The sequence below is a fragment of the Motacilla alba genome, chromosome 4 (genome assembly GCF_015832195.1).
Source record: "Motacilla alba alba isolate MOTALB_02 chromosome 4, Motacilla_alba_V1.0_pri, whole genome shotgun sequence".
NCBI classification, from domain to species: Eukaryota; Metazoa; Chordata; class Aves; order Passeriformes; family Motacillidae; genus Motacilla; species Motacilla alba.
The window spans coordinates 56,693,860-56,720,746 of NC_052019.1; the positions used below are offsets into that span (position 1 = coordinate 56,693,860).

Here is a 26,887-nt window from a genome sequence, read left to right on the forward strand (position 1 = left end):
TGTAAGTATAACACTTGAAACAGAGAGCCTTAGAAAGCTTGTTAATGAAGAGATTATAGTGATCCAGGCTAACTCTGGTGAATGAAGACCTGGTTAAACAGAAAGACCTCATGAGGCTGTTTTCAAATGGAATTTCTTGTCTCTTTCTGTTGTGGTTTCATCCCATGCTGATACGCACCCAAAACTGCATATTTTCCTAGCCCTGAAGTGTTCAGTTCTCTGTGTATCATTATCTTCTGGACCAGAATAACAGCAGTGAGATTAAATTGTGCACTCAGCAGTTCAGAACAAAACTTCTGCTATTTAATAGTCTGTCATTTTCACTGTCCATGTGATGATACTGTGAAAAAGTCTTTGCAGGACAGTGCAAGGCACTGGGAACAGCTCAGCCAGTGGATTCTGTGTGTTTACATTCATTGGAAACAGATCTGTGTACTTTAACAAGAAGATGGGCAGAAAAAGGGTTGTGAAATGACTGGAGAAATAATAATAGCTAAAAAAAAATAATTTAGGAAGCAAAACAAACCCCATCTCACGATAAACCAACATTCCACAACAGGAAACTAAACTTAAAGAGGAGGTTTAATAAGGCTGAAAATAAAGGGGATTTAGTAAGCACATGTGGGGATTTAAGCATTTCTTCTCCCTTCCTGGTGTATGAAACGAAGGCGGAGGACTAGTAAATCGCCATGCACGGATTCAGAGTGGATACTTCTAAATCAGGAGGGAAAAGATGATTTGAAACATCCATCACTGCAAGGCCAGGGCAGGGAGACTGTGTCTCCACGGCCATGGAAGTTTGCGTACTCATGGAACGGCCAGACCTGAGCCTTGAGGCCTTGACCCCTCGCTTTGGGAGGCCCGGGCAATGGCGGGATCGCTCCTTGCCCTTCGGCACCCTCCTTTCCCGGCCCTGTTCGCCCCTTTCCCTGCGGGCCAGCGGGTTCCGGCTCAGCCTGAGGGCGTCACTTCCCGGGGCGGAGCGGGGCGGCTCCGGTAGGTGCTGGGAATGGCGGGCAGCGGCCGGGAATGGCGGGCAGCGGCCGGGAGCGGCGGCTTTTCCCGTGCCCTCGTCCCCTCAGCGGCCGCCCCGGGCTGAGGCGGCGGAGCGGGAGCGGGGCTGGGGCCGCCCGGGCGCCTCGGGGAGGCTTCAGCTCCTCCTGTTTATTTCGAAATGTTTTCTTGTGTCTGAACTGTCCCCCATCCCCCTTTTTTCCTCTTTCTGATGGAAATAAGTGCCAGTGTGCCCTCGTTCCGAATAGTTGTTAAAAATAGCCCATCAAACTGGAGTAAACCACCGTCTCCGTAAGCATAAGGATTGCTTGCTCCTGGATTTGTAGTGTGCTGTGTGTGCTTTCAGAGGCTTATTTGAAAGTACTTTTTTTGATATTTTCATTTATAAAGTATGATAATAAAGAGATGCTGTGCTTTTGGTTCTATAGCGTGTTTTTATTGTGTCTGTTTAACGGGAAAAGGGGATGGTTAATTCTTTTATTCCAGGCAGCGGGTACAGATAAAATCAAAGCTGATGATCACGGGTGTACATAAATTTAATTTGAGTCCTCACAAGTTTTTGAGGAAAGTAAAAATGTTTTTCCTTCTCTTTAGGGTGTCTGCAGACAGAAGTGAACTGACAAATTTTGGCATTTTTAGTTCCAAACAAGATGAAGATCCCCTCTTTGCTGCTGAGATTCCCTCGTTGTTATTTCTCCAGAAGAACTTACTTCATGAACTTTCGCTTCGCTTCCCGGGCAGATTTCCTGGGTGTTGAGTCTCTTGGGCCAGCACACGGCTGTCATACAAAATGGATTTGTTCATCAGATGCTTTGAGGAGAGAGCTGTGCCAGCAAGCAGCCCCTGAGCAGCAAGCAGAGGCACTTTCTGACCGGGAGCAGAGACTTGTAGACAGACTTTACCATGGGCTCATCCAGGGGCACAGAGCCTGTTTAGCCGAAGCCATTACACTCATAGAATCAACTCAGAGTAGGAAGAAGAAAGTAGCCCAGGTGCTCCTTCAGAAGGTGTTATCCTACCACAGGGAGCAAGAAAAGTTGAATCAAGGAAAGCCGCTTGCCTTCAGAGTGGGTTAGTCCTTTTATGTCTTGTCAGGTAGTTGCTTACATGTAATCACTGTCCTCGCCTTTTATTATCACTGTTGTTTGTGGTTTGTAGTTTTGGATTGTTATTTTCCTGTGGTTTATAACCAATCTAGATTACTTCTGTTGTCCGGTGGAATTATGGCTTGAGATGAAAAACGCTTTAAAAAATGCTTTAGAAATTATCATGGCTTCTTGGGAGTGTGTTATTCAGGAACCATTGTAGGGTGAAACATTAGTTACTTTGCAGATTGATGCAGATGTTATCTACACTTAGGGAAAGATGTTGTCAAGCACATCTGGTCTTTTCCCAAAGGTGTTTTCTTGAACACTTCCTGCATCCCTTTTTTAGTCTACAGAAGGAAAAACATGCACCTTCCTGTTTTATGGCCCTCTGTTAAGCAGCCTGATTTTCACAGCTGAAGGAGACTTGAACCTGCTTCTCCTGGAAGCTGTAAAATATTTTTCCCTTACAAAGAGAAGGACTGCTAACGTGTCATGCCCAGCTGTCATCTCTCCTGTCTGTACAAAGGTAGTAAGAACAAGAACTGGGGCATGGGAGTGAGAAAAGTTTGGTGCTAATCTTAGTTTGTGAGCTTTGACATGCAAATAAATGGCCTCATTTTTTGGAAAGAGCAGCTCTTCAAGGTGCAGACTTGCTTTTCCTTTTGGAGTGTTTCTTTTGTAGTAAATCTGAAAAATCCAGTTCTAATATATAACATTTTGAAAGTTCTGAAGGATAGGTCATACAGTATAAGTAATTTTATTTGGCGGGGAGGAAATAGATGTAGATAAACCCAATGTTATGTTGGTGTCTATAGGATGAGGGGTGGTAAAGTGTTCTGTGTTGCCAAGCTCCTATGTTGTTTTGGCATAGCTTTTATTTGCTTTTTTTGTGATGCTGTGTTAAAGTATGAATTGTTATCAACTAGATGTTGATGGTATTCATGAGATGTATTATTTATTTGACTAACAAAGTGTTTTTTTCTTCCTAATGTGATTATTTAGGCTTGTCTGGTCCTCCTGGTGCTGGAAAGTCGACCTTCATAGAATGCTTTGGGAAGATGCTTATGGAAAGAAACCACAAAGTGTCTGTGTTGGCTGTAGACCCTTCCTCTAGTACCAGTGGTGGTGAGTGCAAATTAAAGTTTGAGTCGAGTTTCTAATACCTTGTCAACTACTGAAGTATCTCTTTGGGCCAAGTGGAAGAAAATTTGGTGTCCTATAACAGTAAAATGTAAAAGAAATCAAGTTTTCATATTTTTTTCCTAAGTGATACAAAATTGGAAAATAGGTATCAGCGTTGTAATTCTTTCAGATTTCCTCTTTTCCAGTGTTCGAATGTTGCCTTACAATTTCTTTTTCTAAATTTGAATTTTTTTGAAGTTGTGCAGTATTACTGATGACAGGCTGTGATCTGTAACTCTCCAATAAAAAAATTGTAGGGAAATTACAAGCTGAGCATGCCTGATTCTTGGTATCTCTGATACAAATAATACAATCTTGATTTGATCTTTCCATAAGGGGCAGCTGCCAGGCAGCATCGTTAATTTTTTCCAGCTTCTGTGCTGTTAGAGGTGTGTAACTATTTATGAAGAAATAACTAGAGCATTGCAATGACATGGAGCTAAGATGGACTGTGATCTTTGAAGCGTGTCTTCAGGATGCATCAGTAGAGGAGCAAAATGTGAGAGCAAGACTGCAGCAGTTGGAAGAATTGAGCATCTCTCATCTTCTGGAGTGTACATCGATCTTGCTGAATCTGATTTGCAGTTTGTTGGAGTAGAAGGAAGGCAGGGACACGTGTCAGCTCTCTTAAAACAAAACATCCAGCATCAAGATGTGTCAGAATCATAATGCAGAGATTTGTCCCTTTGGACAGGAGCAGACAAGAATCAGCTGCGTGGCCTGATGTGTGTATGGTTCAAAAAGCCATTCAGGAGTTGTAGAATTCATTCTGATCTGGTACAGATTCTTTGTATTTGGTAGCAGTAAGGTCTGCCTCTCAGGCCTTTCCAGCTTCTGAGAAGTAGAAGAACCAGACAGTAGCTTCCTAGTCCTCAGCTAAATCTTGAGCAGCTATGACTAGGATATTCTTATTTGACTGACTTTGTATGAGAGATCTGTCTTTCCTCACTCATTTATTGATGGGGAGGGGGGAGAAGGGGGGAGTTTGGCTGTGTTGTACTTCTGAAATCATTTAACATTAAGGTTCCCTACTGGGTGATAAAACACGGATGACTGAGTTGTCAAGAGACATGAATGCATACATCAGACCATCTCCAACCAGTGGGACACTGGGAGGTGTCACAAGGACCACAAATGAAGCCATTCTGCTCTGTGAAGGAGGAGGCTACGATGTTGTTCTTGTGGAAACAGTAGGTATGTGCTTAGGGTTTGCTTTGATTGTCCTGTTGTGACATGAAAATAAACTGTGCTAATAATTGCATCCCTCTGCCTTGGTTTTGCCCATGTTTTCGTACATGGTCACTGCTTGAACACAAATGCTCATTCTGTCTTGTTTTCTAGTCCTGTATGTCTTTTACTAAACTGTCGTGTTTCCTGTTATCTTTGTTTTCTTAGTAGGATTTGTTCGTGGGGCAGTGCTGGGATCTGTCACAATTACTGTCATTAATGGCATTAATGACAGTTTGTAGTAAATAGTAAATTCTGAATTTAATTTTTTAGGTGTGGGCCAGTCAGAATTTGCTGTGGCTGATATGGTTGATATGTTTATATTACTGCTACCACCTGCGGGTGGAGATGAATTACAGGTATTTTTCAGTTTCTCTTATTGGTTACTACCTGGGACTAGAAAGAGAAACTTAAATTCAGCATGTAGTATCCGTGCAGAAAGTCCGTATGAATAGTGTTTTGTCCATTATACTGTTATTATTAAGTATTTTCAGTGTCATCCTCTTATCACACAGTTAAGCTCCCTTTTTGAATTTAAAAGTATTAGGATGTAAACTTTTGATATTCTGTAGCTCAATTTTGACGTGTTTACTAGTTATATATATTTTTGGGGAGAAAACTGGAAACTACCAAAGCATTTTGACTTGCTTTTTGTGATGAATCAGCGCGTCACAGCCCTTCTGGGTACTCCTGATTTCTGTCCCTGTTGCGTTTAGGGCATCAAACGGGGCATCATTGAGATGGCAGACCTGGTTGCTATCAATAAGGCCGATGGTGATTTAGTTGTGCCAGCCCGGAGGATCCAGGCTGAGTACATCAGTGCCATGAAGCTGCTTCGCAAGCGTTCAAAGGTGTGGAGACCAAAGGTTTGTGGACTTTCCTGTGTTTTGTGGGGCTCTTTGGGTCTGGTTTGGTTTTGTTTGGGTTTTGGTGATGTGTTTGGGAGGTTTTTTGTATTTTTCCCCCCAGAAAATATGCTGAATGAGTTAAGATTGGTATCTTCTCATCTAGCTGTCCTAGTCTCCCTGGGCTCTTTTTAAAAATTGCGGTTGGTTGTTTAGTCTCCGTGTGCTGGAGGGGTGATTGCTGCGGTCTGTGCCTCACCTCTGGTCTCAAGGTGCACCACATGAAACACTGCAAAGCCAGTCCTCCTCCCCAGGACTCCTGCCCTGAGCTACAATCTCTGCACTAGCAGAGCTATTACTGACATCAGGAGTGGTGCAAATTTCACTTGCATTTTGTAAACTGTGCATATCTAAAGCTGTCCCATAATCTACTTCTCCCTCCGTTATAACTCTGAAGCCTGTGATTATCTTTGTTCTTTCACTAGTTCACGTGTTTCCTTTATTGCTTTCATTTTTCTTTTAGTTTCTCACATAATAAAAATGGCTAGATAACTGGAGTTCCTATCCTGTGGGTGGATCTTCAGTTTTAATGCTGTATTTTATCTATTAAAAGGTTTTTGGTGGATTTTTAAGGAGAAGATTCAGTACTAGTTTTTAATATGTGTATATAGAATAAGCACACACACACTCTCACTTCCTTTATAAATAAACTATCTGTAAAAGAGGTTTGTTCTACCCTGGTGTTGAAATTGACCCATTAAGCTGAGTTTAAATCAGCTGGGCTGCCTGAGGATTAGCCTTTCTCTTCTAAGTGTGGAAAAGGGGAGAAGCTTTTTTGAAAAAAAAACAAACCCAGGCTGTTCAATTTGAAAGACTGTGCTGGATTTCTGAAATATTATTGGCAAAATTAATTCCTGGTCTGGAAAGCTAAAGCAAAAACAAAACTAACCAAAAACCCCCTTGTTTCTGGCATAGTTTAAGTGCAAAAGAATAGCTACTGGAATATGCACTTAACTCTACATTTAAGTAAAAGAGCAATAATGTGCCTCTTAGCTGAAGGACTTACTAAAAATGATTCTCATAACAAGCAGCTGGATAAATATCCCAAATAGTATGGATCTCAGGGTCTACTTCTAGTTAGTAGAATCACAGATTTTTTGGGAGGTTGGGGGAGAAGGCACAGAAATGCTTAGAGTCTCATGAAACGAGTATTGAAGGAAGCTTCCCTCACACATTTCCTAATTTCCATGCAACCTACCTGATGCAGTACTGGAAGCCACCAGGCCAGCAGGTAATTTGGCTTTGCCAATTCCTCTGAATCCACCAGGTCATGCGCATCTCCGCCAAAACCGGGGAGGGCATCTCGGATATGTGGGATAAAATGACCGAGTTCCGCGACCTCATGCTCACGAGCGGCGAGCTGCTTGCCAAACGACGGAAACAGCAGAAAGTGTGGATGTGGAACCTCATCCAGGAAAACATGCTGCAGCATTTCCGGAGTCACCTGGCAGTCAAGGATAAGATCCCACTTCTGGAAGAAAAAGTTCTTACAGGAGTCTTGTCTCCTGGGCTGGCAGCAGACCTGCTGCTGAAGGCATTCAAAGATGGTCTCTAAGCATTGTTTTCTACTCTGTTCTTGATGAGTGCTTTATGTAAACATGAACATTAAATACACTTTTTCTATTTGTGGATTCAGATGTTTTGCTGCAGCAGAAATGAATAGAAAACCTATCCAGTACTCTGCAGAAGAATTCTGTTGGATTCTGTATATGCAGTGATCATGACAAATCTAAACATTCACTAAGAGATTACTACACCCTATTGGAAAAAAATAAATTTCCAAATCTCCTGTTTCTGCATGCCATAGATCTGTTAATAAAAACTGGATGCCCATGTTAAAATGATTAGGTCTGGGGAGGGCAGGAGAGCGAGGTTTGTGGTGGTGCAGGGTTTGATTCTGGTTGTGGGGTCATCTCAGAGCAGTTGACACTGCAGCTTTCCATTCTAATATAGCAGCAGCTGTTGCCAGAACGGATTGCATTTTCTTTCCTCACCTTGAGTGACAGCAAGAACATTGCACTGCCTGACAGCACCAGACCACAGCCTTAGTTTTAAATAAATTGTATGCATATAAATAGAACATAGTGGTGTTTGGTCCCTCTTTGGAAGCTGTAGTTAGTTATTACACACTGTATAGTAGGAGAAAGGCATTTTAACCATCCGGTTTCAAAATAGATGTTTTATTAAAAAGCAAAATGTAGTTAGACTTTTTTTTTACATGCAGACATCAGATTGGATAAATGTTACCCATGATGTTTTAATAGCAGATGTCTTTATACTAGAATAACTTGTCTCTAAAAATAATGTTTTGTGGTTTTCTGATCTGACTTACATTTTTTGGATTCAAACAAAATGGCCAGTTGTGTTTGGTATTTTTTTCTTTATCTCTTGCAGAAGACAGGACTGCTTCCAACCGAAAGCGCTTTTATTTTCTACTTTCCCTTGAGAAAAATCTGGAGGAAACATTTTCCTGATACATAGTCTAGAAGACAGAGCTCATCTGGTACCCACTAAATGTGAAGGATAAAGTGGAAAAGTGCTGATTTTTGGAGATCTGACAGTAAAACCAGTAAAATAGGAGAATTTTTGAGATAAATTAATTTTAGATTTTAGATAAATTAATTTAAAAAGAATTATATTGCAAGTGATAATTTTCACAGTTTTGATTTTCTGGACATGTATGTAAAAGGTATGGTAACTTCAGCTCAGTTTCACCTGTTTGGCTTCTGGCAACCTAATTCCAGTATAGCAGTGAATTGGGTTACTTAAATCCTCTTCTTACCTTCATGGTGTTTGTTTTTGTTCAGGATTTTTTTTCCCCTCAAAATATTTTTTCCTCTTCATTCCCCTTGTCCCAGTTGTTATATTGCGATCCCGGCTTTTGCCCGCCGGGCGCTGTTTGCAGTGAAACACTAAGGAGGGGCATTGTGCCATACAGCTGAGGTGTTTCTTTGGTAAGAAAGTTTGCACTGGGGTAGCTGGTTTGAGTGGTGTCCACAACCTAAATTGTCAGAACATCTGAGCTCTGACCGCTTACTCCTGTTTCTTAATTGCTGCTTTGGGGTTGCTGCAGTCAGTTACAAAGAGGCAGCTGAAAGACTGTATGGAGTGGCAGAAGCACAGTGACTTTATGACCATGCTGAATTGTGGGAGAAATGCAGTGCTTACAGTTTCTTTTTTATTTAAACAACCTCTATTGAATATGACAGAGAGTGCCATGAACCAAGAGCAACGTCATGTGTCCTTTGAGTCCTTTCAGCTTTAAGTACTGACTGTATTTTATGGTACCTCGTAGAAGAAATGACAGTCAGGTGGGGAACAAATTAATGAGAGCAGCAGCTTTTTAACCAGTGAGTTCTCAGTTTTTTGATAGTCCCTTTGTTTCAGGTGGCAGCTTTTGAGGTGACCTCATTTGTGTTTATCTGTTAGATCAAACCCTTATTATGGTCATTGCTTCTTCTGTCAGGACTGCTGTTTTCCTTGTCTGTTATACATGAGCTGCCAAGCAAGTAAAACAGAACCTGCAGCTTTGTTTAAATGACACCTGCTCAAGCAGAATATGTTTTACAGCTCCTTCAGTATTTCTTTCCTGGATGCAGATCTACTGATCCACTCAAGCCGTGGGCTATCATTATTTTCTCATTTTGTTGCTTCTTTTATAATATTGTTAATTTAAAAATGAACTCTTAGCAGAAGTACAATGGCTTAAGCAGGTTCTTCAAACTGCATTTTCCTTTTAAAGCAGAGCATTAAATGAAAATCTGATTTGCCTTCTTTATGTGTTCAGTTATGCCTCATGCTTCAGTAGATGGAGAAATATCCGTATATTGAAAGGAGACTTTGGAAATGAAACAGTAAGTCAGGGTTCCTGTTTTGTTTTTCAGTGATTCCCCTACCAAATTGAAAAGCTGTCCTGTGCAAACTATGAACTGAGCCTTCCATGTGGTAGTGAAATAGTTTGTTTTACAGCCTGTAAAATTTTGCTGTGGTGTGTTTTGGAGTCAGCTGCTGCTCAGTTAATTGTGCAGTTTTGTTCATGTTCTTGAGGGCTTGGCAGATGCATTGTCTTCAGAAGGACTGCAGAGCTTCAGCTGGTCGGCTGCAACTCCATAAACAATCCACTATGTCCCAAGATAGGGAAGAATGTTTCCAACTCATCATTTTTAGCTCTGTGGGATTAACTTGGCTAAAATGCATTAAAATATTGTTATTCAAGTAAACAGGCTTCTGAAAAAAGATAGTAAACAAATCTGTTGAGTAGGATGTTGACATATTCTTAGTTTCTGGAGTTGTGAAGCTGCTGTCATGTTAACACTTAAACCCACAGCTATTGCAGAATAGTATGGGAAAATGATATAACTTCATGAGAAGCCAATAGCAAGAGCAGGTTTGTAGCTGGCAGTATGACAAACTGTTAGACAAATGAGTTAGGGAGATAAGGAATAAACTGTTCAGGTACACAAAGTCATTTTCTACAAAGTCTTGCAGTTGTCTGTAAGTCTGAAACTTCTCCCCAGGTCCCTGTGTAATAGATGTTGCTGGTGTTTCACAGCTGGCAAAAACAAGTGTGGTGAGATCAAGTGATTTACCCAGGACTCTGAAACAGGTCATAGAGTATAAGGGTCACAGTTCAATAGTCTTTACTCTGAGCCCCACATATATTTACAGCCACGTTACTTAAGGTTGAAAAAATGCTCTTAGCAAGTTCATGCTCTTAGTGTGACTTATTCCTTTCATATCTAATCTCTCTGTTTTCAGTGACAGGACCCAGTGACCCCTTCTTGACTACTGTTCTGTTGTAATGTCCTGCTTTAAGTAATAAAAAACTTTCCTTTGATATCTAATCCGTCCTCCCTTCTGTAAATGCATTACTTCCTGTTGTGCATGCTGCTTCAGCCTTTATGTTCTCCTCACATATATTTCTTATTTGTGAAATCTGCAGTGTGTTGGCTGTTTGAGATTTTGGGCCATGGGAGTTGAGTAAAGCTAGAGAATATAAAGGAACTTTTTTTTTTTTTTAACTGTATGCAGTTCCCTTCCTAAAGTTTTCTTTTGTAATGTGGCAAGATTCAATTACTGACTTGCTCTGTACTGGTACAAACACCCTTATTTCCTTTTTATTTTCCTTTCTCAGAGTGCTCTGTTGCTTCCCCTTGGATGCTCAGTCAAAAAGTAACATACTCCATGAGTTAAAATGAGAAAAACTTTTTCACAGAGTTTAGTGCTTCTGTAACTATTGCTGCTGGACTGTTCTAAAACATTTATAATTTGATGAAAGATTGAACAAAAGTTGGTAAAGAATGTATTTAAGGAAATATTAGTGTGTTCCCCTGAAAAGTTGGACAGTCATCAGTGCACAGACTGCCTAGCAACAGGATTCCTCTTCCAAAAACCTACTACTCCACAGTTCAGCTACTCCACAGTCATACTCCTTATAGTTTATTTAAAAGTAGCCCACCCCCCTCATAATGGAACATCAGCAGCATTTGTAAATTGAGAATAAAAATTGCAAAATTAAGAACTCAGAAGCAATTAGAGTCCATACTTAGAATGGAAGAATGACAGACATACTCTGTTCCCTGCTGTCATACTAAGGTATTGTTCAGCTGATGAACAAGGAAGGAAAAGAGGGGCTGACATTCCTGACAGTGCATGGAGAAGGTACATTATGGAGCAGCAAGAGGAATGCATATTTTTCTGTATTTTTCCTCCCATGGGAGCATATGAATTACCTTGGATAATTCACTGTGAAGCCCCAGAAACTGATGTGACTGACAGTGTTTGCTGTGTGAGGCTTACAAAATTATAAATTCAACTCCTGTTCCTATGTTTTGGATTTGTGTGTTGCATGGGACCATGCGATGCTTGTCCTTTGGCAATAGGTGGGTTTGTTTGCAATTTTGCTTGAAGTGGGGAATAGTTAGTTCTTGTAGTTTGAGTAAAAGATTGTTTACTTGTAACGACTTAAAAGCTTCACCTTTCAGAATGCATGATAAGATTGCTGTACTCTTCCTTAAAATACTGTAGCAAAGTGAGTTCCGGCTCTGTGTCACTATGTCTTCATTTCCTCTTACATCTCTTCCACTGTTAGAGTAGCCTATAAAAGCTTTAGTTATGCACCTTTTAACATGACTCAAATATTCATGAAGTTAATCAGGGGCTGACCACATTTCTTTGTTTCTTCAATTGAAAGTGACCACTACAACCTAAAGATTGCAACCCATGAGAAGCCAAAGGCTATGACAGCTTCAGAGGCCTGGGCTGACCTGCCCTGTGCAGGCTGCAATGGCTGGGGATGCCGGTGTGTGTCTAATGAGAAGTTGCTGCATGAGCTGCGTGGCTGGGAGCAGTGCACACTCACACTGCTAAAGGTTTTCTCCCGGCCCTGAATCTGTGATCCTGTTTGTAGTTCTCTAATTGCAACCAGCAGAAGACAAGGGTGATGTTGGTTTTTATGACTTGTTGCTTAGCAGCGTTGATCAACAAAAGCACAACCTTTTCTTTTGCTGTAACCTCGGTGAACCCGGGCCTGGACGGAGCTCACCAGCGGGGAACAAGGGTTTCTGAAGCCGTGTGAAACTCCCGTGCTGTGCCTTGTTAGCAGTGTCTGAGAGAAAGCATCTCTTCTTGACCTCTTGGTTACCTTTGCCCTTTACTCCTCTATCTCTCTCTCTCATCAAATCTTACAAGAAAGCAGGCACCGTCCTAGGAGGATTTGGAGGATGGGAAATACAGGGACGAGTCAACTATACTAAGATGTATCCTGCCTCTTTTCAGGAAAAGGAGATAAGCTGGTTCCCAGACTGTGATGTCAGACCCTCCTCTCAAGGAAGGAGAAAGACTTCAGCTGTCACAGTAAGGTCTATTCTTATTTAGAGAAGCTTTCTTTTCGAAGCAGGCAAAATAATCCATAGAGGAAATGGAAATTAGGGTGGCTAAGAATTTCTTGGTTTACGTCTTTTAGAAGGGATTTCACAAACTGAACCAGAAGTGGTATTGAACATGGTTGAAAATGATTGAGGGTGTGCCTTTATCTGATCACATCTGGCAAAGCCTGTAAAATAAGAGCAAGGAGTAAGTTGCTTGTTTCACCTTAACTCTAAACTGTAAATTGATAGTCTGGCCAAAGGCTCTTTAGTGACACCAGAAGCTGCAACATTTAATGTGCCTTACCACATCAGAAAGCTTAGATCAGGAGCTTTACTGTTGCTCAGATGCTTGTCTTTTACACCTCGATCTGAGTAAGAAATAGCTGAGTATTTGTATACTTTTTCTGCCAGAAATATTGTTATCCTGAGCCACCTTTATGCTCATGGACACTAGGTCACTGTACCTTGCCAGTGTGGTGGTTTTCTCCTTTCTACCCTGTCCCCCCCACCACTGACTTCTCCCCTCTATTCATTGTTGTTTTTTCAGAGCACTACAGGTCAATGTGTTAAAAGGTCACCGTGTGTTTCACAAGCCTGTTATGCTCTGGTGTCCCTCCTCATCTGAAGTTTAAAGAGAAGCTCTGCTGTTCAGCTATCCCAATCTTGGTAAAATTCATGGAGAGGACCTATATTGCTGAAACTGCTTAACTGAGATCAGATAGATGAGCTGTTCATTCCAGAACAGGCAGCTGCATAAGAAACTGGCTCTGCCCTACGTGCCATGTAAAAAGCATGGCAAGTGCGTGGTATCTGGCAGAGCTCAATCAAGTAAAATAATCAGCAAATAGTAATGGGAATTACGTTGCAAATATTGTTCTTTTTTATTTATATTGCACCAATCTTAACAAAATTATCTACCTGGAAATCCTGACTGCTGTCTGAGGCTGAGAAGAATGACTTTTCATGCCCTTGCTTGATGAACAGAGCAAATTGTGTTCACCCAAACAGGATTTCTTTATTTTGAGCTGTGAGTATGATTTGTCTGTCTTCACTGAACAACAGCTGCTAAAATCTGATATCTGCGGGACTCAAAACAAGAGGCTGAAATAATGTTCTTAACTTCTGATTTACAGGAGAAGTGGGGAACTCTGGTTAAGATCAATAAGCTTTTAGAAACAGTTTCAGGAAAAGTGAAAAAACCCCTTTTTTATGAGTGGTATGATGCAGCATTTGTAACCTGACTGGTTCTTTCTGTGTGCAGTGGCAATAGGAACTGATTAGATTAGAAAACTAATGTTTCAGACTTCAAATATTGTTGTCCTTCACTTTTCCTTTTCACTATCCATTAGAACGTGACATTCTTAGAAATGAAGGAGTCTTCAGTGTGGGCCTCTTTAATACTGTCATTTCCACACCTGCAACAATGGAGCAGAGCATGGCTACTGTACAGCACCAGTAGGACTAAAAGCCACCGAGTGCTTTATTTCTGTACTGACATTAAAGAGTTATTTTGAATTATGATGTGTTGAAAGTCCCAGTTTCATGTCTTGCACATTGCACGTGGCTTTCAGTTTAGCTGGAGACGCTGCTCCAGACACTCATTTTCACCACACACAATTCCTTCCATGTTAGAAATGCTGCTGGCTCCTCCACACCCTGAGGTCAGGAGAGGTCAGCAGTGGAGCATGTGCCTACATGTGATGGAATAAGGTCCTAGAATAAAGGCTGCCTGAGGTTTGTCCTGCTGGGCAGGTCAGTTTTCCTTTTTTGGGGTGGTAAACTTCATATGCAATGAGACAGGAAATTTCAGAGGGAAACTGGGATAATTAAAATAATCTTCTCTGGCCCATTGCCAATTCTTTCATCTCAGAAAACATTGCTGTAGAGACAGGCACAGATCTTGTAAACTAGTCTAGTCTGAATAGCTGTCCTTAACATTTTTGAACATTGAGCCTTAGTGAACATCTAACACGCAAGGGCATTTCTGTGGGGCAGTTTGAATACTTTTGCTTTCATAGTTTCAGGTTTTTTTTCTTTATTGGTTGTTCCTTGAGATTAAGGCTGGACTAAGTGGGTCTTCAGGTTAGTGTGGTATTTCCATATGTAGATTGCATCACAAAACCACTCCAGAAAAAGATATTTTTATGAGCAAGACTTGTATAAATTATGGAGAAAAATTTGCCTGGAAAGGCTGAAATAGAGATTTAAATTCTGCACAAGCTGGATAGAATTAAAGCTACTCTTGTTTTTCAGTTTCTAAATCTTGAAGCAATAATATTTTCTCCTCCTGTGCTTAATCTAGAGTGTTTGTAACAAACCACCTTGTCTGTATGCCAGGAGATTGCCACAGAGAGAAACAAATTGCTGCTGATGACAGAGGTAAATCTTGTTATTCTGAAAATTATTCTTTGGGCAGCTTCTCGGTAACTTCCTTTTCCAGATGATTCCTGATGAATCAGTGGCAGCGACTCAGAGAGGAAACAGTGGCTCAGAGAGTTTTGCTGTGGTGACACTGGTGTGTGCCTGGGAGCCTGGCAGCTGGCTGGGAGCACCCAGGAGCCAATCCATAGGTCTCATTCCATACATCCCCTCGGCAGTACTTATGGAGAGCCCTTAGATGGTGCTGTGTGGCAGCGCTCGGCCCGCCGGCACCTCTGCTGCCTTAGGGATGCCTGTGCCCCACCTCAGGGCTAACACTTGGCCACAGTTCAGTCTGAAGAAGGTGAAAAAGCAGTCTCTGGGCACTGTTAATTAGGACGACTAAACGAAATCTGTCAGTAGAGACATATTAAATATTAAATTCAAGCATGGATTTCAATAGCTGCTGTAATTTAATCCTTATAAACTTGAATCATGTCATGCTTAAACTTCGATGCCAAATGTATTGCTCTCTGTCTGTAAAACAAAGGGCTTTTAAATAGTAGTTAAGGAGTTTTTAAAGGGCATTTGAGGATCATCCTGATGGAAGAATAGTGCTCACCCTGGGAACTTCCTAGTGTAAATATGGGTGGGGTGGTGTGGCTTTCAGGTTAAATCTTCCAGGCTGTGAAACTTTCTTCATTTCTGAAGAACCAGGGATGCAGATTTAGGAATTTGAGTTGTGATGTCAATTACAATGGAATTGAAATGGAATTTCCTCTAGCAGGATGGGTTTCAAACCACAAAGTAAATTTTATTTGGAAACTGTTGGTTAAATTATTAAAGAGCGTTATTAGACAACTCTAAAATACTGATGGTATCTTTTGTAATAACACAGGAGAGAAGTGTGGTGTTGAAAACAAATTGATCTCTGCCCCTTGGAAAAGAGTTATGTGACTGGTTTTTTTTTTTTTTTTTTCTAAGTTGGGAATGTAGCCTTCCTATAGTTTCACTGCATGCTTATGCACATTCCTGTATTTTGTTAGTGTTTTCCACCTGTTCACCCCCCCCCCCCCCCGCCCCCCCGCCCACCTGCAGCTTGAGGGGTTTAAGCCTGGGAATATTCTGCCAAAGCAAATGAAATATGAAATATTTCATGTTTTCAGAATGACTTCATTTAATCATGACTTTTATTTATTTAGAGCGAGAGAGAAAGAGCTGGTGTTGTTACAGTCTCCACTCTCTCTGCTCTATTTTTTCAATCTGTGGAACTTCCTATAACCCAGCTTTTTCTTTTTTTTTTTTTTTTTTTTTTCTAATTTGGAAGGTCCCAGGCTGCATAAACTGAGTATCTGCTGCGTGTTCCTCTCATCCCAGTAATTCTCATCCTGTGGTCCCTGCGTGCTGTTATTTTAGGTGTATCCTTTACCATGATGTGGGCTGTTAACATGACTCTGAATCCTGCTGCCATGTAGGTGGGACCAAGCACTGAGTTTTACTTTCTTGTGAGTTGAGAAAGAAACTCTGGCTTGAAAACACTGACAAGTTACTGGGTGGTGATTTGTAGCCTAAAGCTCGTGGCTATAAATTCTCACCTGTGAAAAGAGAACCTTGTAGCTCTGCACAATATGTTCTTCCAGCTGCAGCTGAATTTCTGCACTGTTAATATCCTTAAGCAGCTGCAGCAATGTGTCACACTGATCTGGCATTTTGCATCCCCAAAGCTCTGCTCAAATATTTGAACTTAGTAAGGCACTCCACTGAGCTGAGAGGGAGGCCGGTGTCCCTGCAGCTTTACAGAAAAAGAAACAGCACCTGGGAGGTTAAAGCAACTTTCCCTCGCCACGCAGCAAGTCAATGGTAGAGCTGGAATTACAGCTCAGGAGGTTCCTGGCTTGTGCTACACCAGGCTGTGGAGAAAGGTCATTTCCCAAAATAGTGCAGAAGGTTTGTTATTGATAATAGGGCAACAAAGGGCTCTAGATGTATTAATAGGTGACTGTGTGCCACTCTTAGTAATACATAATTTAGCAACCTTGCAAAATTGGCTACATCATATTTTTCTGCAGCAGTATCACTTTCACGGTTAGTTTTTTCTGCTTTACTCTGGATAGGTATTTTTGTTTTGGCTCTTCTAACACAGTTTTATTTAAAGTAAATAGGGACATTTACTTAGTAGGCATGAAAAGCCTCCTGATTAGCAGCCACATTAAACTGCAATACCCAGCTCACCTTTCAGGTCAGCACAGCTCCTCTGCCCCGTGGAAGCCAGTGAGCACGGCTCTGTCTGCCTGAGGAGAGCAGAAAGGTGACAGAGGATTTTGGTGGCAGTCATACCTGGCAGTGCAGGAGCTGGGGTACAAGGATGGGAGCCCACAGGGCTGCCAGGTTTGGTGATGGCCTTAGGCCTCCCAGGGAGGAAGGCAAACCCCATGTCTCACCCAGTGGGACAGGGTAGAGGGTGCTCATTGAGAGGTTTTCATTGAGATTCGGTCCCTGCTGTTCCTCAAAAAACCTTGGGGACAGGGTATTTGGTTGCTGTTGTTGCTGTTGTTGGATCTTGTAGATTTTTATTTTAATTTGCATTTTATAAAATGCTGTTGATCCCCTTTGAACTCTTTTACTTCAGCAGTGTACTTACTGAAGGATTTTGTTTCTTCTCAAAATGAATTATTTGACCTGCTAGGTTATTCAGCAAATTCAAAAGTACTATGTAGGAAACAAGTTTGTTTTTTCACCAAGCACCTGGATCTATGCATCTGCAATTGAAAGAGGAACAAAATGGTATTTTGCCTTAGCCAAGTCTGAGAAATTGCAGTGAATAATGGTGGGAAGAATGACAAAGCAAATAGGTATTGAATCAATTTATTCAATCTCATTATGGTTTGAGTTTGGGTGAAGAGTCTCCAAGCAGGGAAACACCAGGGAAAGAAATGTGGAAGCCAAAATGTGTAAGAAAAGTTAAGCAGAGCACGTGCAGTATCCAGGGATGGCAGGGGTGCTGCTCTCTCCTTTTCATGCCTGTGGATCTGTGTATTTGAATTAACAGAGCAATGTGAGCTGTATGTGCTGCATGTGCCTTTTAATGCTTGTTGGTTGAAGTAATTGGATCCTATTGTTGTGGGCATTTGGAATGCCAGCTTGGCTCTTAAGGTCACTGACTTGTGAACATGACCTGCTGGGGGTCAAAGCACTGGAGGGCTTGCTCGGTTTCTTTCTCAGAGGTGCCAGTCATAATAGTCACTGCTTTGAAAAAGCCATGTCAATGTTCCCTGCCTTTATCTAGGTTGTTGTTTGTGCTGAACTGTGGTGTGTTTTGTTTTGTTCTTGTTTTAATAATTCATCTTTTAAGCTATCTTCTGGTGGGTTCAGAGTTTTTGAAGTTTGTTTGACTTTTTTTTCTTTCGTATGTGTTTTGGTTTGGTTTTTGTGAACTGCTGTTGAGTTTTTACAACTGAAACTGGTTGATCAGAGATTGAATTGTAAATGTTAGTGGTTTTGAGTGATGTTTGGTACTTGATTGGGCATCCTGTTTTCATTCTTGCAGATGATGAAGTCAGCCAGATGTAGTCAAGCAGTGCCACATAGGAAAACCATTACACTTTCTGGGAGAGACAAAAAACTCTTCTTGTGATTGAGCCAAATGATTAATGGCAAATGCTAAAGGATACATAATTTCAGCCTTGACTACATCTGCCTCGAGAGAGACCTGAGTAAAACATCCTATACAAAAAGAGACAAATGATCTCTCTAGAGTGTCTCAGTTCACGCTCCTGGTCTGGAGCATCCTTGAGCTCTTGTGGCAGAAAGGGAGGTTTCAAGGTCTGTGTGGTTTGTATTTTCTGGCATCAAATGGTTTTGTGGTTCTTCACAGTGTGAATCCTTTCCAGGAGCTCGGGGAGTTGCTGTCAGTCCTCAGCCTTCCCTGTACAAACGTGTCACAAGATACAGGATTAAAGCACCAAGCATGGCATGGAACAACCCACAGATTTTGTGGCCCATCTGGATTGGCTGGACTTAGAGCAAAGCAATCGTGGTGCTGGTGATTAGATTGCCTACCATAAAATTCCTGGATGGTTCACAAGGGGACAGTTGTGCTTCCTCAGAACCTCTTTAATTTTCCCTAAAAACTCACCAGGATATAACTATCATGTTTCCCATATCAAAGATTGTGTTTTAGCTGATGTTAATATGTTTTTTCCCAGTCTTCAGCCTTGCACCACACTGCTCCTTAAAAATGCTCACATTACCAGCTGAAATTTGCATCTGCTATAGGAATTCTGTTTGGGACTGTGGGTGGGCTTACTCTGTCTAGGTAGTGGTGTGGTTTTTCTGGAGTTAGGAGAGTTTAGACCTCCTTAAAACTGAACTCCTGCTTACAATGGATTTGAGTATTTTTGTCTCTTCCTAGAGAGCCCTATTTTTTTTTGTGCTGCTCTGTGGCTTGATCAGGGCAAGCAGCACGTTGTATATCTGCCTGCACTTGTTTGGAATTGATGCTGTGCCTTGGGTGTTGTGCACAGATTTACAGCTGAGGTAAAAAAAACAACCACTTGTTACCATCTTTTTTTTTTCCCCTCCTCAATGTGTCACAGTGCTCCATGGTCTTTTGGAAGTGTATTGGGTTACCCAGAACCAGGGGAAAAAAGTGGTGAGCGGAGTCCTAAATCAGTTGTCTCAGGTCTCATTTCCTTCAGGGTTCTGCAGTTCTGACTCTTTGGCAAGGGTTTTTTCACTGCTTTGCAATGGGCAAGAGCTACTGAGGATATAAAATGTTTTGTTGCTGGAGAAGAAGCAGGGCTGGGAAAGTTAGGAGTCACAACTGTTGTGTAAATAGCTTTAAGGGCATAAGTTTTTTGAAGAGGCCTGTTTGTGGTTAAGTAGTTCAAGGCATTCTCTTAGTCAGGAAACCTGTTTTCTGTAGCCCAAACAGAATAAAATCCACTTGGATCATCTCACAAACACTTTTTTTTCTTTTTTCTTTTTCTTTTTTTTTTTCTCTTTTTTCTTTTTTTTTTTTGCCTGGATATCTTTTGTTTATGTGGTATGGCCTTGCTAAAACTATCCATTTCTCAAAGCTTCCTTCTGCTTATACTTTTAGATTCTTATGAAGGTGTATTGTATAATTCACACAATAAATTGTATTGTGTATTGTTCTCCTTTTCCTTATTTCTCCCTGTATATGGAAAGCTGCTAGAGCTGGGGTGAAATCCATGCTACCTTTAATTACTAAGGGCAAAGTCCCACTTTTGTGAAGCACTTCTCTTTCATTTCTTTCCACTCTGTGTCTTTGCATCTCTGTCTTGTGAGTTGTTTGGCATTTCTAGCCTGATAGGGCAATGCTGGCAGGGGTACCTCACAGGTGCAGCCCTCTTCACCACTGCTAGGTGAGGGAAAATGCATTTTTCATCTGGAGTTAGCAAATGATCCACACTATAGTCCCTCGCTCAAAATCCAGGCTGTTTCTCTTCAGGAGATGCTGAAGTTACATCATGCATCTGACTGGCTGATGCCACAGTATGGAGCCTTTATTTATAGATGTGTATAAATAAAATCAATCTTCCTCTACAAACTGTCAAATTGTATTTCCCAAAAGCTGAGGAATCTGCAGTTCATTAAATCTGGAGATAATGAATGACCCCAACTCTCTAGAAGGAGCACCTTTTGTTCAGAAAGACTGGCTTGTTTTAATCTGGCTGCTGACATGAGTTGTCTACAGTTTTTTCCTGCAAAAAATGAAAATATTATTTTTGATGTGTTAAAAAGTTACTGCATGATGGTATTTAGTGTAATTATGTTAATTCATGTTACGAATTAAAGAGATCCTGAATAGTTGAAGGTGCGTGTGGTGATATGAGCACAGACAAACCAAGATGTGCAGGCAGGGGATGTGGAAAGGGAATTACTTAAGGAAGGTGTTCATATTCTGACATTATTTGTTCAGGGGAGAGAGTAGATCATTGGCAGCAGGTGCCCTGAGCACTTGGTGTGGCTGGCTGCTGTTCACCTTTTCGGGATGTGGGTTTGAATTACAGTGTTCTGTTTCATCATTATCAGGAAAAAAGAACCACATTTTGAACTGAAGTACCTCAAGGTTAACTCCCATGCCTTATAAATTAAGGAAAAAAAACAATTGCTTGTCTTCATGGCCAACCTATAAGACATGGAGGATGCATTACCCATTTCCTAGTTAAGCTGCATTAATCTGTTTTCTGACTCCTCTCATGTCCAAAACAACCTGCAGGCCCTGTCAGGGCACAGCCATATTGATCTTGCTGGTGAGAAAGGGTTGGACCCTCCAAGAGGTCTGTGATTAGAGTCTGGAACGCCTGCCTCTCCATTCCTGGAGAGTTTTATTGCCAATCTTAGGTCCTCCCTTTAAAGAGCTGAAGACTGGACGGGCTGTGGCTCGTGCTTGATTGTCCATTAGCAAGAGAAACTGTGCTAATTGCCAAGAACCCCCCCAGATCCATAGGGCTGGGCAGAAGGATGGTGTGAGGACAGGCTGCTGTCTTCTCTTGCCTCTGCCCAGTGTCCCAGATTGCCTGCTGCAGTCAAAGAGGGTGACACCTTTGCCCTGCACTTAGCAGCAGTCTCTCTCTGTGGCTGGAAGGTTTCCCTGTGTTCTCTCACCTTGCTGGGAGACCTTCCAAAGATCTTTGAAAGAGGTAGGAACCTATCTTTCCTTGAGGGTAGCTTTCTTTGCTGGCTGTCCTCTTTATAGCCAGGAGGGAAAGGGTAAACAAGGATACCATCAGAATTCAAGCTGAACACATCCTTGGGATGGTGTAAGATGTCAGATTTCACTTGGCTTGACTGACGATATTAATTGTGTTCTTGGGTAAGTGCTTTTTCCTTTTTTGTTTACAGGAAAAGCGTCTCCAGAAAGTCCCTTTCAGGCAGCTTGTCATGAGATGATGTGAGGGACGTGGCAGTCTTACATTGGAAGCAAGAGAATTGATTTGAGTTTGTTATGGCACTGCAACTTGTTACAACAAGCAGTCTGCCCCCTGCAAGAGCAGAGCAAGAGGAGAGCAGGTCTGTGCACTTCTGCTGGGGTGGAAGTTCTCTGGCTTTCAGTGTTTGCACAGTGAATTCAATGTCAACATACATACAGACAGCAGATCTCAGAGGAGTCCGAGGTAAGTAGCCTGGCTTTTTGAAGTTTCTAGAAAGAGCTGCAGAGTTAAGGGATTTCTTCTGAGTTTTTGGCCTGTCATGAACTGGCAGATGACATGGGAGGAGGTAGTCCCTGGTCATTTGGCAGTGCCAAGAGCAAGCTTTGAACCATGCAAACTTCTGTCAGGTTAGGAAACATTCCCACTAGACATTTCAGAGTCCTGGCCTCTTGGCTGCCACTGACAGTTTTGGGTGATCTTTTTATTTATATCTGGTCACTACTATTGAGTTGTCTCAGTTCCTCTCTTAGGCTAGCCCAAGAGACTGAAAAAGTTCAATGGGAAACAGATTTTCTGAACAGTGCAAAACCATACCCCATGTGTTTTCTTTTGGCTCTCTAAATGTGGAGGATTCTTGAAGTCTCTACCACCAAATAAGGGCCTGGATCTTGACAAGCTATTGATTAGGTGACAGAAAAAACTAATGACAACACTCATGTGACTTGGGCTGAATGGCAAATACAAAAGTTGAGTGCAGTTATTAGTTTTAATAGACTAAGCCACAGGATAGTAACAGTGTGAAGATGGGGAAGAAGACTGGCCTGGCTGCATAGGGAGCCTTTGGTGAACTCAGGGAAAAGAAATAATTTCTGACCTTTAGAAGAAGAGGCAGACAACTCAGGAAAAGTACAAGGATGTCATTAGGTCGTGTAGAGAGAAAAATAGAAAGGTGAAAGCTCAGCTGCAACTCAATCTGGCCTTCCCTGTGAATGATAATAACAAAGTGTCTTACTAATTTCATTAATAACAAAAGGAGGGCCTTGGAGGTCTTTTCCTACCTTAATGATTATAGGATTCTGTGAAATACATTTATCCATGAAACATGATACCCTAATTTTTGTGAAGTACCTAAATTCACCCTCAGTTATATTTTCCTGGTTGGAGTTGCTGGAGGACTGAATTTCCTGGCTCTGACTTAGAGAAATCTGTCACTTTGAGTAGGAATGAAACTTGACTGATTCAATCTTATCACAGTATCACCATATAAATGGATCTTATTTATTTTTAATTGAAATGTCAACTTAAAAGATGCAGTGCATATTTTTAAATCACACTGACATTATATTTAGATATTTTCATTAAGTTCTGGGTATGCAGTCCCATTAAAAATAGGGAGCTAAGTATAAAACCATGAAGTCTTAATGCTTGCTTACTAAATATTCAGAGTGCAAGTGGGCACTGCTCTGGTAACACCTGTGAATAGAGCTATTCTGGTACATTTAAAAAGTGTCACTGGCATGAGTGACAGCCACCAATGTATTCATAGTACTTCAGAACCCTGCGGATGGAAGGAGCTTTCCTGCAACTATTTATCTTTACTTACATTCCTGTTCCATTTAAAATGTTTTTCTCTGTTTCAGGAAAGAAAGGTCCAGTGATTTTTATTGTTAAAACAAGCACTGCCTCTAACTCTGCTGGAATGCAACTGCACACTGTGTACTGGAAGTCTGGATGCCAGGGAAGTGTTAATCCCTGCAGTCGAGGAATACCAGACGTGATATTTCGTTTGTCTAAATTTGTTTTTCTGGTTCTAGCCCTGAGCAGGGCCTAGGCCAGGCTCACGTGGTAAATTGTGGCAACTTGAGGCAGTGGGAGCACACTGTTAGAAACCTGCTGCTGTTCATTGATGCAGTCTAGCACCTATGGCTCCAAAGTCCTCCTCACCCACGTGTGAGCACCTTAGTTAGGGCCTTGACCCTCCCACCTGGCTTCCTGGTAAATCTCTTAAAAACCAAATTCTTCGGCCTGGCGTGTGAATGAACATTCCAGGCTTAAATAGCAGGGAAAGAATCAAGAAAGTATTTGATGCTTTGTTGACCAGCCAGGAAGGAAGGCCTATGTTTGGGTTTGGTCACTTTAGGCTGTGCTGCAAACGTTGGCATGAAGGTCTAGGGGCTCAGTGAGAGAACATTTTTCTCTTCTTTATTTAAACAGGCACATTCCCAGAAGAGTAACAATCCAAAGTTTACACTTCCAGTGAAATGCTGTCTGAGAAGTGCTGGAAAAAGAAAGGTATGTGATAGAAAGTAGAGCTCTGAAAAGTAAAGTAGAGCAGAACTAAATGCAAACAGAAAGGAACTTCTACTACAGAAACTTGAAGGTTTTTTTAAAATTAACTATAGCCTAAACTGAAAAAAAATGGGAGGGGTTAACTTTTTTCTAGAGTTGTGCCATATGTTGATTTTAATCATGATCAAGGTGGCAGGAAATGAAACAATTACAAAAAAAAAACCCAAAACAAAACAAAGCAAAACCAAGCAGGGAAAGCCCTTCCCCATTTTAAATAGGGAAATAGGCTGCCACAGGCTGCTAAAATAGTGCCATACCAGCACTCGATGCTCTGCTCTTCTCCTGTACAGTTGTTGGGATTTTTTGAGGTGATGCTTTTTCTTTTTTTGACTTAATGAAATATTTCCAGTCAGTGTGTTCCCCTACTCCTGCTGCTGCTTAGTTCCAGCCCCAAGTTTCCTTCCTTTCCCTTTCCCTTTCCCTTTCCCTTTCCCTTTCCCTTTCCCTTTCCCTTTCCCTTTCCCTTTCCCTGTCATATATGTAAATCAAGCCCCTGCCAGGTTGGTGTTGTGCCCATGTGGAAGCCCAACAGCTGCATTCCTGATGTATTGCCTGGCATCCACTTGGATGGCTTTCTAGGATATGTTCCCAAGAGCTCTGCAAGGAGTCCAGCATTCCGGTAAAATCCCACTATTTGGTTCAAATGGGACCTATGAATTCAGTCAAGGTGTGCCCCCATCCCTTTTCCAAGGGCTGTGCTGGACACTGAGACATCAGCTGCCCCATGTTCAAGATTAGCTGTTAGTTCAGGGATTTTTTAAATTGCATCTCAGGGAGTTTTTAAAACTTTGGTGCAAGAGAAGATGCCTTTTTCCTCTGCAGACTCCTTGAGTGCTCTGCAGTGGGGAGATGATGTTCCATTTGCTGCAGCTCCACAGACACCGTGGTGGCTGGCAGACTCCAGGCAGGAGTGATTGCCCTGGTGTTTTATTAGCTCCCAGAAAATATATAGCAGGGAAAGAGGCCATGCAGGCTCCAGCACAGTCTGCCTGAGCTCTGACCCCTCGGGCAAGAGGCTACATTGCTTTTACAGCCAGCACTTAACCTTGCTGCTAAGACTTGTCAACAAGGAGGCCAATTAGCAGCAGATAAGATGGTGGATGATATAATGCAGATGTCTGTCTGTTAGGAGCATAACTGATGTATTTTTAACTCAACAAGGATCTTAAAACGTGGCTCTGCATAAATGATGCCATCCCCTCCACTGTAGAGAAGCCCTCTCGACAGTGAAGAGTTACAGAAAATTGTAGGTTTGTTGTTTTAGTTTGGTTTGGCTTTTTTTTTCCCCCTCCCACAAATTCTCTCTTAAAGCCTTGTTCTGCGAGGCTCATGATGACTATGGCATGTGTAGGAATGTAAGAAATAACTATGAAAAAATGGCAATTTTAAGCTTATTTTTTTAAACATAGGTTACAAATGTACATAGATTCAGTATGAAAACAGGGCACTCGTTGTTTTCCTGAAAGAGTCAGTACACAACTGGAGCTGTTTTCTGTAATCAGACATGGATATTGGAATATTATCAGAAAATACAGACTAGGGAAATTTGAGTTAATTGATTAAAATCATGCAGCTCTACAAGGCTGTTATAGCCTCCTGCTGCAAAGGGCAGGGGCTCCTTATCACATCTCAGCATGGCACACTGACACCCCTATTTGGGTGAACACAGGGGTTTTCTGTCAGACTAAAGCTTCAGGGGCTGATTGCAGGCAGTCAGGATAATTCAGTAAGATAATTCAGGCCCCTCCCAGCTTATTTTAAGTAATTCTTCAGTCTGGTTTTAGTGATGTAGAACTTATTTAAACAATTAAGCCACTTCTTCATAGAATCACAGAATGGTTTGCACTGGAAGGGACCTTAAAGTCATCCAGTTCCACCCCTCCTGCCGTGGACCGGGACACCTCCTGCTGGACCAGATTGCTCAGAGTGCCCTCCAGGCTGGCCTTGAACATTTACCGGGATGGGGCATCCACAGCTGCTCTGGGCACGATTTGCATGATTGCCTTTTAATTGCTGGGATAACTATTTATGTCTTGTGCAAATAACTCCACAGAGAGTCTCGCTGTATATTTTCTATTGCAGCTACAGTGTGGGCAGGAAGAGAGAGAGACACCACATCTTCTTGAGAGACACCAACTCTCTGTCAAAGCTTTTCTTTCAGCTAAGGAGTCAGCAGCAAAAGAGAAGCAGTGAATTCCAACACCCAGCAACATGCACAAGGTACTGATAAAGGCCCTGAAAATTAATATTCGCACCTCAGGAGAGTAGAAATAACTGTTAAGAAGTTTTTTTCAGTTGAGTAGACTGCCCTAACACTGCCCTAACTGCAGGAAAAAGGCAGTCCACATGTATTTAATGTTAATATTAATATAGATGAGGATAATTCTTATCTAATGAACACCCAGATTATTTTCTTTTCTTGGTTAGTGTTTAAGTAGTCTAACTTCCTTTTAGGATGTTGAGTATCTTGTTCAGTGGAGTCAATAGTACCTTTGCTTCTTGGAAATTTGTCTGCTCTTAGGGTTTCCTTCTTTAATGTCCTCCGTGCATTTTAATTGTTCCAATAATCTCTGGTTAAAAAAACAGGTTTTTCTAAAATGCTGATAAAATGAGTACACAATATTTTTACAATTAAAAAGAACTTATTTTCGTGACAATGTTTTAGTGCGCCGTGTTTTTTCATTCACTGCTTAGCTCATCTTTAAGGAAATTTCCTTGACTTTATTTGTTCTACTTCCAAGCAAGAGCTAGTCCACCAAACTACTGTTTAAGGATCTGATTTTTTTGAAATGCATGACTGAGCACAGTGTTCAGAGGAGGAATTATCCCCCTTGCAGAACTGACCTGGAAGGTTGCTACAAGCACAGAGCCCACAGAGTGAGGTCCTGGAGCTGTCCTCGGACTATTTGCTGTATTTTCTTATCAGGAGCGAGAGACAGAGCTTTCCTTTTCAATTTCAAAATTGAAGATTAATATCATTGATAAGAAGAAAAAAA

General features: G+C 41.6%; 1 protein-coding gene across 2 annotated transcripts; it reads left to right on the forward strand.

The window, feature by feature from the left end:
- Positions 1–966: 966 nt before the first annotated feature.
- Positions 967–26,548, forward strand: MMAA (metabolism of cobalamin associated A). 2 transcript variants are annotated; one of them, XR_005256657.1, is made up of 9 exons: positions 1,008–1,305; positions 1,609–2,085; positions 3,105–3,227; positions 4,308–4,478; positions 4,785–4,870; positions 5,228–5,377; positions 6,684–14,664; positions 21,514–23,834; positions 25,974–26,548. XR_005256657.1 is itself a non-coding variant. In XM_038134470.1 (7 exons), exons 2-7 carry the CDS (start codon positions 1,665–1,667, stop codon positions 6,969–6,971), a joined length of 1,239 nt encoding a protein of 412 aa, XP_037990398.1. In that variant the 5' UTR covers positions 967–996; positions 1,609–1,664; the 3' UTR covers positions 6,972–9,185. The 2 variants fall into 2 exon arrangements, 1 of the variants encoding a protein (XP_037990398.1); XM_038134470.1 differs by lacking the exons at positions 1,008–1,305; positions 21,514–23,834; positions 25,974–26,548 and adding an exon at positions 967–996 and having other exon boundaries at positions 6,684–9,185.
- The last annotated feature ends 339 nt before the right edge of the window (positions 26,549–26,887 follow it).